Below are 13183 nucleotides of genomic sequence, written 5' to 3'. Positions count from 1 at the left end.
TTTTTATTTTATTTTAATATTTAGTCATTTCTAAACTTCATTTTTGTACTTTTTTGGTATTGTACTGGAACTCGGACTAGAACTCGGACTTAGGTACTCGGTATACTCTGTACTCGGTTTTGAGGACTCGACTCCAACACTCGACTACAAGCAAATGCTAGTTTTTAGACATATAATAGCCAAACTAGGCCACACAGAGCACTCAAATCATGTAGACTTTCCAGAAATTTCCTGTGTGACTGCATTGAGACCTTTTACAAAAGAGCTTTCTTTTGATCAATTGAGAGCACAAACTGTGGTCTTGGAGAAATTAAAGGTGAAATACAAAGCACGAACAAATTTGTTTTTGAATTTTTTTTACGACCGTTATATAGGTCTGTTTAATTTTCTTTTACTGCAAATATAATTACATTTCATTGTCCACAATAGTTCTCTCAAAAATATATGATCTGACACCATTATTTCAAAACATTAAAAAAAATGGATTTTTAGGAAAAGCTAAATGCTAAATATTAAGGTTCTTTGTTTTTACGTGAGGACTTGCTACAGACAGTGCAACTAGTGAGTTTTATGTATTCATTGCTACTGAATCAAAATAAACGAGAACACCTTCTATGATGCCTGCAATGCATATAGTCTATTATAATTACAGCAAAAATAAAACAAAACATGACGTATTTTGTAACAATGTATTCCATAACATACGTACTTGTTTATTACATTTTAATTTGTTTAGGTATTTGTTTGCCATGCAAACAAATATGTACAAGTGCATACTTGACAAATGCATGTTCCACTTTTTGGACAATAGTCAAATTTACAGGTACAAGAATTTCTCAAATTCCAAAACTTTTTTTCCTGACTAACTTTACATCTTCCAAACAAGCTTTTATTGTGGTGTATATTAATAACTAAGTAAAGTAACCCCAACTCCCTAGGCATTGTTGCCAGGATGTAACCTCAATCCTGCAAAATCCTACATTATTTCTTGAATATGGTCCTTGGAGGGATGACCACTGCCTCAATCCTTCAACATCCTTCGGCAGTCACTGTCAACATGTTGAGGCAGAGCCGGTGACATCCTGGAGCAGTGCAGAGGTTTTCAAGTACATGTATAATACAGGCCTAAATGTATGCATGGCTGATCACAAACAACACAAGGTGCGGCCTAAGACCTTGACACAGTGCATCCTCCAAAATCTGAGCCACACACTTTGCCATAGCTTAAATTTTGTAAAATCTTCCATTTCGCCAAGAGGATTTTGGAGGATTTGGGAACTTGAGGTCAGGGTTAATCATAATCAAAGAAAAATACACCTAACTCTAATTGCATAGAATCCACTACAAAAGAAAACAATCACATAAACAAATTCCACAACTTTCACAACATCACAAGTTATACAAGCAAAACAGAGAAAAGTAAACAACGACAGAGCTGTTCCCAAAATGTTTTTAATTTCTATAATATCAAAAGGCTTAGCCCTAATAAAATATGATGAAATATGCAAAGATGTGATATCATGGTTCAATGCATTTTAGAGATATGGTTGATTGGCTAATTAAGTATTTTTGACTTCATAACATGACAACCACAGTCTCCACTGTGCAGCCCTGTGGTTGCAAAGGCTGATTGCAAAGGCTGATTTCTAAAGGTTACGTAATACTTTATTTGGAATGATAAACAACATGCACACAGACATGTTGATGTTAGCGGGCAAATTCTTTGAAAATTAATTTCTCCAGTTTTGAAGACCGTATCTTCATGCATGTGTTTTAGGACACTACCAGCACCCAAAAAAATTGGTGTTGGTTAGTTCGGGGTGGGGAAGGGGGGGGGGGGGGGTAATAGTCCCCTATTTACCTTGGAGATATGAAAATGTAAAATTTCGGAGAATTTAACCTGCAACCCTTGGACCACTGGAATAGAGTAGCACGCAACAGTGAAGCTACTCTATCTGCCTTGGAATATAAACTATAAGAAGGGATGTGACATATTTTTTCATTTACAATTGTATGTGATATGTTTCTCACTTGCATATTATTGACTTTAACTTTACTAGGGGCAAGTTCGCGCAAGGACTATAGTTAACCATTGGTCGACTAACGCTTGCCCGAACTCTGTCTAGTCGACGATGGTTAACTACGCTAGTCGACTATTTGGAACCAACCTACTGGGGTTGGTTGCTTCGCTGGTAACCATAGCCGCGCGCGTTCATAACGTACAGCAGGGAGCCAGGATCCAGAAGTTTTGCGATGACATTTTGACCAGCATTCGACTAGAGACGTTCGCACTTTGCTATTAGTGCGCAGGCGTAAGGTACGTCACAAATCAACCACTAGTCGACTAATGGTCCTTGCCCGAACTTGGCCTAGCCTGCAATTGATAGGCGCATAACAGCAGAGTCAGCATTGTGGAGTTACCAGAGTATCCCAAGTTCATTCACATGATGGACCACTGAACATACACATACAACATGTGCGATGTGGGTTCACGAGGTTCTTAAAAAAAACCAGGGTAACTCAACGTTTCAGAAAGTATGCTCTGCCAGTCATCATTCTTAATCTTTCTTAAGCTCTAAGCCTCTGGGTTCAGTGCGCTTTAGTATACATTTTGTATTTGTCAAGCACCTAACTTTATGGTGCATGGACCAAACAGGTGAAGGATGATATGTCAACGTTCTTTCTTGCTTTAAGTCCTCTATAGTAATGGTTTATGCCAACTAGTACAAGCACATAGCTTTAATAGCCCAGAGTTTAGCCCACTGATAGTGATAGTTGTGCTGAATTTCCAAAAGCTGATATATTTATCAGTGACCTGGTCATCACAGGTGCAATCACTAGGTGTAGCCACTGTTGCAAAGGGACAGTCCTCACACCCATTAGCAATAGGGTTTAGTGGAACATCTATACTCCAGTCCAGTGAAGGGCCATGGCAGGGAATAAGGACCCCATGCATGACAACAAGGCTGAGGGTACAAAAGTGTACCATGGTGGATGAAATTCAATAGATGCACACTTACTCAGGTAGCAAGATTCATGGAGGGGCATGATGACCACATTGGGAACTAATGGCAGAAACAGCAATCCTATGATCTTTTTTGAGCTGCCATGGTGTCAAGCAGATCACAGGGGACAAAATAACATTTTAAAACTGTGTTTCAATTTCATACATGCATGTAGATAAAATCAGGATGGTTAAAATGAACATTGATTTTGGTGACTTAAAATTAAGAACATGGCAACTCGTATGACAGCCCTCTCAATTTGGAGGAAATTACATGTAGACTTGTAAAGTTAGCTTTCATGCAAGTTCATTGTTACATGATTCTAGTGATTTGTCAGTGGTGGAAGCAGAAACACAATTAGGACTACTTTTTTCTCCAGTTGACCTGTCATCTTCAGCATCAGCAGTTGTACATGTAGTAGAGACATTTTGGCCTTTATATCGCGGATTCTTCTTCAGGAATCCACCTTCTATCATACTATATGCCATGTCAATGATGGTTTGCTTCATCGGGTGTGGCTCTATCTTCAAAATAGTCTTCATCTAAAAAAAAATAATAATAAAAGGATCAACTTGTGCTCACTGTGTTGCCACTTCAAAATAGAAGTGATAAAAAAGTTGACTTAATGAATGCTGGAGATGAAATTATTCCAAAGCTAGCACATTATTGCACATACAACCTATCTTTTAATTAAGTTTGTAAATAGTTGTTGGTTTTGCAACGCAACACGTAGATGGCATGCAAAGAACATACCGGGTAAGTTGTTTTTTGACCTTCCCTTCCCTATTCCATTGACCTTGTACATAGTGTAGTATGCAAGTTAAAAATGTCTTTAGCCAAGTCATTCAGGCGTGGCCTGACATGCAGCACACAACACGCACTGAGCCAGTCCCTGCTCTGTCAAAACAAAAACTTCATAAAATATAATGCTAACTTCCCCCCCCCCCCCCCCCCTTGACACCCAACATTTTATTACTGGAATTAATATACGCCTGTGCCCAATTAACCCAAAATACAGACAGAGCCTGCTAGGTTACGGGGGTATTTGTACACTATATGCATCAGTCGTGATCCTGCCGGCTCTGCGATCGGGCGCCTTGGCTATCGTGCTGTCCGATTATGGCCAAATATCTCTCCCCATACCGGTAGCTCGTGTATTGCCAGGAACAAGCAGAGGACACACAGTACTACATGCGGGAAGATTCAGATTCAGGAGGGATAAGTACCCATGGTTTATTTTGTATCCTTAAAAAAAATAAAAAATAAACTAGAGGTTGTAGGAACAACCACACGGTGTTGGGCCCTTGTTGATGTTCATGTTGATTGTTGATGTTGAGGGTTGAGGGTTAAGGGTTACAAAATAGGGCGTGTAGTAATTATAAAGAGGATAACTGCACGCGCGTATGCTGCTCTACTGTAAATAATAATAATAATAATAACACAGTTTTTATATAGCGCATCACACCGAGGTCTCGATACGCTTCACAGGAAACAACAATTAAAAGCAATTAATGGAACAGGTAAGTTTTAAGGAGTGTTTTAAATTCATTTTCGGCATTGACAGTTCTAATATGGTGTGGGAGAGAGTTCCAAAGCGATGGTGATGCATGCATGAAGGAACGATGTCCATAAGTCTTAGTGCGAGTGACCGGTGTACTGAGCAGCAATGTTGAGCTAGAACGGAGGGTGCGTTGTGGCTGGTATACTTGAATAAGTTCACGGAGGTATGCTGGTGCTGAGCCGTGGATGCATTTGTGAGTTAGGAGTAGAATCTTGAAGGCGATTCGCTCATTGACAGGTAGCCAGTGAAGGGTGCGAAGAATAGGGGTTATATGTTGCCTGGATGATGTACGTGTAACAAGTCTGGCGGCGGAATTCTGGATGCGCTGAAGTTTCGAGGTTTGAGAATCAGGAATACAGTGTAGGAGACTATTGCAGAAATCGAGACGGCAAGAGATAAAAGCATGGACAAGCTTTTCCGTCGTTTGTTGGTCGAGGAAATTTCGAATGTGTCCTATCTTGTGGAGAGCTAGGTAAGAAGAGCGGCATATGTTGTTGACCTGGTTTTGCATTCTAAGGTTTGACGTGATAATAGTTCCAAGGTCACGGGCGCTAGTGACAGGTCTGGTGCAGGAGTCGGAGATGCAGATACTTTCAATTGGAGTATGTTGCTTAAACTGAGAGGTGATGTGGATGACTTCAGTTTTGTCGCCATTCAATTTGAGCTTATTGGCCGTGGACCAAGACTGTATGTGTGTGAGACATGACTCCAGTCGCTGAATGACGTCAGGACGCTGCTGTTCTGTCATGGTGACGTAAAGTTGAATATCATCAGCGTAGATCATGCAGCTGACGCCATACGATGCAATGAGATCTTCCAGTGGAGATGTGTACAATGTGAAGCATAATGGACCTAGGACAGACCCCTGTGGCACTCCAGTATTGACATTATGGGAGGGAGATGAAATCTTATTAATAAGTACAGATTGTTGACGATTTGCAAAATATGAGGTGAACCATTCCAAGGCGGAGTCGTTGATGCCAAAACGATGATGTAAACTTATCAAATAAAATCGTTACCAAACCCATCAAATAGCTCATATCTATAAACGTAAATGTCGCACACCATTGGCGCAATACAAAATATTGCTCACCATATCCTCTTTACCCCGATGCACATGTTTTTAGGGGGGAAAAACGCCCAATTTTAAAAAGCGCCCAGTTCGGCGCTTTTGCCGGCCCAATTTTTGAGCATCATATGACGTCATCAGAAGTCAAAAATGTGCTTGCGTTTAAGAAGTTGTCATACAAACGTGAACAAAACACTGGTAACCACTTTATAAGATACATTGGTCCATCAAACATAGCTCAATTGTCAACATACAACAGTCGTAAAACCAGACACTTAAAAAGGAGCACGGGGAATTCCCTTTTGTACGCAATCATAGCGCACTGTTTTTCGGGAATTCCCCTGTGTACACAATCATCCCCATTTGCTGTACACACAATGTACGTGGCATTAAATGAGTGTATCAAGGCGTAGGCGTGGCCGTGTTCAACTTCAAATTTCAAGGGGGCTGCAGGGCATCTCCATGTTTACTTATTGAAACGAAACTTTGGGAAGTTTTAGACCTTTTATTAAAGTGCCATTTAAAGCACAAAACTTGATTATATCTCTGACAGTTGATTTTTTTAGCAATTTTCAAAGGAAAAGAGGTCTTTTCATTGTAACTTCCGGTCTGATGACGTAATCATTTTTTTTTCATGCACAGGTCTTGTCTGCATTAAGGTCATCATTTATATTAACTTTGAAACGAGTACTGCAAATTTCGCCACAGACATCAACTGGAAATGCGTTTTGGACATTTTTTTAACCTGCCGCTAGAGGGCGCTCAAACTCTTCATGGCGTCACCGGTAATTTTTTGGAAAGGTCAACCCACCCACAGACTTACATCGTTGAAAGCAAGTTCATATTTTTTCCACTTTCAAATTATTAGGCACTTCCGGTTTCGACCGGAAGGAAGGGTCATGTGATTTTGCACGCACAAGATAAATTAAAGATCAGGTATTATCATGTTGATTCCCGCAAAATTCAAGTTCTGGTCTCTGATTTTATATTGAATTTCAAAGATTAAATTTGTTATTTTTTGAAGTGACGTCACGTGAGCCCATGATGGCGTCATGATGACTGTCACACTACCTCTTAAAGGTTTTCTACGGACATTATTTTAGGGGGAACTGAACACGCTAAGTACATGGGGACACAGACAAATAAAAACAAGGTCAACTCAATCCTGGGTTCTCAAACTTATTCACTTAAACTGTCTCTTATTCAAGATCAAAATTTCCAAATTCCAAAATTTATGATGAAATTACACTCAAATGATCAAACGGAAATTTGGGCCCAGACAAGTTTTAAAATCTCACGTATTCGTCTCCAAATTAACAATTTCAAAGTTATAAAATGGACGTCACAATTAGAAAGAGGATTTTACATGAGCTGCACTAAAATTATTTGAGATTCTAAAATTCAGTAATCAATGCATTCAGAAATCTAATCAGTAAAATAGCTCACGATATCTAGATGAGTTGTACCCATATTTCAATATGGGGTTTTTCTCCCTTGACAATAGGAGTGGGAATGGCAATTGTAGTTTTACGTAATTATGCAAAGTAGACACGCATACTCGGGTCTATGTGTTTTACAGAAAAGCAATGAAGCATAAATCTCCTGGTTATGTGACACACCCGTATATGCCACTTCAGGTTAGCTCACTGCCGAGTACACAACTGTTCTACTAATATAGTCCTTGCTTCCCACCCACCCACCCTTAAACATGAGACACGTTTTGCTTGTTGTATTTTATTTGCCTTCACTCAGGCTTGCCAAATGATTTCTGCTACATCTGCAAGGCACCAGGACATTGGGCACGAGAATGTCCTCTGCATAGACGACAGCACATCCCTTTCGGGAGTAGAGCAAGAGCAAATCCACTCAGTTCCACATACACCAACTACTACTCCAGCGTACCATGGCAAATCCCTCCCATCCACCAGTCACTTCCACTCATTTCACCCGCAGCACACACAGCAGTCATCCCAGCAAAACCAAGCTCAGGTACAAGCACTTCAATTTGAGCATTCAGCTCGTGTCACACAGATACAAGACAAATTCGACGACGTATTACAGGTAGCTTGCAAATTTGATCAGAATGGCCTTTGTGATCTACCTTCAGATCTTATTCCAGTCAAAGGAAGAATTAAAGAGCATAAACAGTTTTGGGAAAATATCGGTACTTCCAACTTTATCCTTTCAGTAATAGATCACGGTTAAAGAATCCCATTTTTAGAACGACCTCCCAGAATGTTCCACAAATATAACAGATCAGCTTTGCAAGAACATGTATTTGTAACCGAAGCTATCTTAGAATTGCTGAATTCGGGTAGAATTACAGAAAGAGAAGAACCGTCGTACATTGTCAGCCCTTTGTCAGTATCCATTCAAGCATCAAAAAAGAAAAGGTTAATTCTAGATCTAAGTAGATTGAATTTGTTTGTGGAAAAGACACACTTCAAACTTGATGACTGGAAAGTAGGTCTTCAGTTTATGTCCCAAAATGCACGCCTAATTAATTTTGATCTAAAGTCGGGATACCACCACATTGACATCGCGAATGAATCGCAACCTTACCTTGGGTTTTCATGGAAATTTGACGATGAGATAAGGTATTTTGAGTTTAATGTACTCCCCTTTGGGCTCTCTAGCGCTCCGCTAATTTTCACCAAGTTCTTGAAACCACTTGTAACCCATTGGAGGATGAACGGCATATTAATTGCCGTTTATTTGGATGACGGGTTTTGTGTAGTACCCAACATTTGCACTGACCAGTCAACTAATCTAAAACATGCCAAGGACATAGCTTACCACGTCGAATCAGATTTGATTAGGTAAAGCTGGTTTTGTATACAATATACAGAAAAGTATTAAATTGGGAACCATCTACAAGTTGCGAATGGTTAAGTATGAAATGGGATACCGTAACTGGAACAATACAGGTACTAGATAGACGTATACAGAAGATAATTACTACTGTGTCAGAGTTAGCACCAATACTCCCTATACGGAAATTACATTCTTTTGTTGGTCAAATCATATCATTGGGTCCAGTGGCAGGCAACATTACTAGGCTTATGACTCGTCACTGCCAAATGGCTATTGCAAGTGGTATGCATGAAGACGAAGCGATTGCACTAGACAAATTTTGTAAGTCAGAAATCAACTTTTGGAAAACCCACGTCGCAAACTTAAATGTTCGCTATATTTTCCAGAATTCGACAGTCAATAAGATCATGTGCTGTGATGCCAGTGCTATGGGAGCAGGTTCCATAATGTGTAACGATGTCCACGTAGCTCACAAGCATTGGACAGAAATCGAATCTCTTCAAAGTTCCACTTGGCGGGAATTAAGCACCATCTCTTTCGCCCTCATGTCATTTTTACCTCTGATATCAAATTCCAAAGTCAAATTGTTTACAGATAGCCAATCAGCAGCTCACATTGTAGAGGTCGGTAGTATGAAGCTCGAATTACATAAGATCTCGTTGGATATATTAACCATATGCATTCACAATAACATCAGACTAGAGGTACAGTGGATTCCTAGAGCAGCAAACAAGCAAGCTGATTTCATCAGTAAATTAATTGTTTTGGATGACTGGGCGATTTCTGAAGAATTCTTTGTCTCTATTAGCAAGCTATGGGGTCCATTTACAGTAGATTGTTTTGTAAATCACTATAACACAAAATTGCCCAAGTTCTTTTCAAGATTTTGGAATCCTGGATGTTCAGAAGTAGATGCCTTTTCACAAAATTGGGCAACAGAAAATTGCCTCTTAGTGCCACCAGTCTCACTTATCCCTAGCGTTCTTCGTCACTTATTTTTGTGTAAAGGCAAAGGAGTACTTGTGTTCCCTTGGTGGCCCTCCTCCCCCTTTTGGCCTTTACTATGGTCATCATACAAGTCGGGTATCAAACAGTTCATTTCTGTTCCTGGACAGGATAATCTTAAATTAGGACGCAATAAGAATTCCCTCATAGGATCTAATTTATTTAAAAGCAAAGTGGGAACCGCATACATTGATTTCACTAAAGCTAATACATATGATTGAATTAATAATAAATATTATATTTGTTTTTTGTGTATTAGATAGTTTTACGACAGTTTTTGGTCGGAATTTCCTCAGCAAATTCAAGGTTTCAAGATGCGCACCTTTCGAGACATGCTGACGGCCAAGGCAGACGGTACTATCACCTCTTACCTTTACAAATGTCGAGAATTCTTCTCGTGGCTTAAAAAGCTGAATCTTCCAGTGAAGTTGCCAGTCAGAGAGGAATTCATTGCCACTTTCATTGCCGATAAGGCATCTGTCTCTACATCAGACAGCACCATCATTACATTGGCCTCAGCTTTTAAATGGCTACATTCACTAGTCAACTGCAATCCAAGTCCTGTAGACACTTCAATAGTGCAAAACGTTGTTGTTAGTCAGAAGCGTAACCTTCACAAACCACCTCAGCAAAAAGATTTCTTTTGAGATAGTTCAGTCCATCGCACACTTCTTTGGTAACCCTAATTGTAATTTGATGCAGCTTAGAACGGCATGTTATGTTGTCCTGAAATTTACTCTCCTTTTTCGACATGATGAGATGGCTCAAATTAAGGCAAGTCACATACAAATGCTACCTAATGACGCGGGTTTAAGTATCTTCATTCCTCGATCTAAAACCGATATCTTTAGGGAAGGCAACAGGGCTTACATTTCAGATACGAAAGAATTTTACACTCCTGTTCAAATCCTAAAAAGATACCTAGAGATGTGTAAAATTTATATTGGACAAAACGTTTACATCTTCACTCCGCTATCCTTTCATTCAAAATCGAACTCCTACACTCCAGTAGGGAAAAGACCTCTGAGTTACACACGATGTAGAGAGATATTTTTAGACGCTTTGAAACAAATTGGAATAACAAATCCCAACAGATTCGGTCTTCACAGTATGCGTTCGGGGGGTGCTTCACACTTAGCTAATCATGATGTGTCTGAAGAGTAAATACAACAACATGGAAGGTGGAAAACTACAGAGGCTAAGAATAGGTACATACATAGAAACATCGAACAACGTCTCCATGTCTCAAAGGTTCTACAGAATATGTAAGCGCTTCTATCCACATGTAAATACTGCATTATCTAATTCAATTAATTTATTTATTATGAAGATGTATCATGTATTATCATTGTTCACGTATAATCAGTAATTAAGAAACAAAACTGCCAGATTTCATATCAGAACTCTATGGATGAAGGGCCAAGGAGGACAAAGATATGTGAAAGCTAATAATGTGTTACTTTGTATTTAAAATATATCTAATTAGAAATTATTGTTATATGCATGAACGTATTCCTATTAATAATCAATGATGGTTTTCGGACTGAGACCAAAGGGCCAAGAAGGCCTTGCTCCATGATTGAACAGGTACCGGATATAATGCAAAGAACTGTGCAGTGAATTTGTATATGTAAAAGAGATCCGGACAGAGTCCGAAGGGCCGAGAGGGCCATGTTCCAGGTGGAACGAGAGTATAATATAATTCAAGAAATTGTTTTGCAGTTTGTACTAATTTAATGGAGATCCGGACAGAGTCCGAAGGGCCGAGAGGGCCATGTTCCAGGTGGAACGAGAGTATAATATAATTCAAGAAATTGTTTTGCAGTTTGTGCTAATTTAATGGAGATCCGGACAGAGTCCGAAGGGCCGAGAGGGCCATGTTCCAAGGTGGAACGAGTGTAAATTATAATTCAAGAAATTATTTTACAGTTTGTACTAATAAAAATGGAGATCCGGACAGAGTCCGAAGGGCCGAGAGGGCCATGTTACAAGGTGGAATAAATTCTGTCAATTTAATAATTAACAAGTAATTAACTAATTAAAATCTAATTGCACAGTAAAAAAAAAAAAATTTGTAATCTTACAGACAAACACAAGTGTACTCGTCACTCTGAGACTAACCCCAATCCCATGCTAATAAATTAAATAGAAATGAAATTCTGTATTTCTCTGTTCCGTTTGTTCAAGGGTGTGAAACTGTTTTTCATGCGGATGAGCGCAGCGAAGTAGCATGAAATATTCAATTCCACAAAATGGCATGTTCCAATCTAGGTAGATCACTTAAATCAAATTTATCAATCAATTCTATCAAATCTATCAATTCTTCAAATTTTCAATTCTCAAATCTTCACCTCTTAATTATTCTCCAATTTTCAATTTCTGCACTTTCCTTCAAATTTTGTGAATCTTTAACTCAAACACTCCTTGTTTGACACAGTGTTTTATCACCGCAATTAATTCTAATAACCTTAATTCTCAACTTGTAACAATTCACAACTTCAAATCACAAATTAACCCGTGAAGTTTCAAACTTTCACTTCTTAAACTTCAATCACATAATCTTTGTTCAATCTCAAAAATTCTCAATTTGTTTCTTAGATTCACTTATTAATCACCGTATCTTCAATTTGACCTCAAAATTCACAAATCGTAATTCACTTCAAGTTTATACATTTTCTCTTCTGTTGAAGTTGAAACCTTTCTGTTTCTATCACAATTTACTCTTTCAATAACACTTCTTTAATTTTTGTTCAAACACTTCTTCAAATTTTGGTTCAAACACTTCTTCAATTTTGGTTCAAACACTTCTTCAACTTTGGTTCAAACACTTCTTCAATTTTGGTTCAAACACTTATTCAATTTTGGTTCAAACCCTTCTTCAATTTCGGTTCAAACACTTCTTCAATTTTAGGTCAACCTTCTTTTCTTTCTGTATTAATCTCAAGTCATTTAGATTACCAATACCACATCAAATATTATCTTCGGGAAAATTGAATAATTATTAATCCTTCTTCCAATCTTTTTGATTTAAAAATATTAATACTCTCACATTCAAAATCCAAATCAAGTTTATGGTATTTCGCCAGTTATTTTATACAATCATAAAGGTGACTGCCGCCAGGTCCTTGTCAGCCTGCCAACTGTCTATGCAGCATCACTCAGATTTCGGTCCAAGGGGTCCGGTAGAGGTAGGAGTCCTTGACAAGAGCTTCAGTTCCTCAGGGTAGTGCGAGGCTCACTCTACTCGGTAGAAACATCTCTTAATTCTTTGTGCCATAGTTAGCATCTTCAAAACTCTCTCAGAGTTGCATACAATGTCAGCTTTTTATGCAGACCACAGACTGTCAGTATAGAACTGTGATTGTTGGCTGTTCAGGCTAAAGCTGGCAATAAAATCAGACTAGCTGTATGATTCTAGTTTCAGGACAAAATAGGTCCTCTCTCTCGTGTGTCTGGCGAGCAAGTGCCTGCAGCAGCTTAGCATAGGCAAAACCCCAAGCCACTCCCATGCAAGGAATTTTGGAAGGCATTTGGCAAATGTTCATACTCTACTGATCACTCATACTGCTAACTATGGCACACACGGGTAACAAAGCACTTTCCTTGGCACACCCACATACCATGAATGGCTTACTCAACAATACTGAATATTCATCACTGGAACTTACAACCTATCACTGAATCCACACACACACACCCATACACACACCCACGCACACACAGACTAAC

General features: G+C 39.0%; 1 protein-coding gene and 1 long non-coding RNA gene across 2 annotated transcripts in view; one reads left to right on the top strand and one right to left on the bottom strand.

The window, feature by feature from the left end:
* Nucleotides 1-2271: 2271 nt before the first annotated feature.
* Nucleotides 2272-13183, bottom strand: part of LOC119723827 (phenylacetaldehyde reductase-like) — a 117566-nt gene continuing 106654 nt past the window's right edge. The window contains exon 8 of the mRNA XM_038194706.1: nucleotides 2272-3547. Coding sequence (XP_038050634.1) covers nucleotides 3302-3547 — 246 coding nt within the window. The 3' untranslated portion in view covers nucleotides 2272-3301. The remainder of the gene's footprint in view (nucleotides 3548-13183) is intronic.
* Nucleotides 6478-11611, top strand: LOC119723828. The gene is made up of 2 exons (XR_005270584.1): nucleotides 6478-7624; nucleotides 9714-11611. It is a non-coding gene; the product is annotated as an uncharacterized LOC119723828 (long non-coding RNA).

The sequence above is a fragment of the Patiria miniata genome, unplaced genomic scaffold (assembly GCF_015706575.1).
Source record: "Patiria miniata isolate m_02_andy unplaced genomic scaffold, ASM1570657v1 HiC_scaffold_17, whole genome shotgun sequence".
Taxonomy (NCBI): domain Eukaryota; kingdom Metazoa; phylum Echinodermata; class Asteroidea; order Valvatida; family Asterinidae; genus Patiria; species Patiria miniata.
The sequence above is the reverse complement of the archived record's forward strand: the minus strand, read 5'-3'. Positions and strand labels throughout refer to the sequence as shown.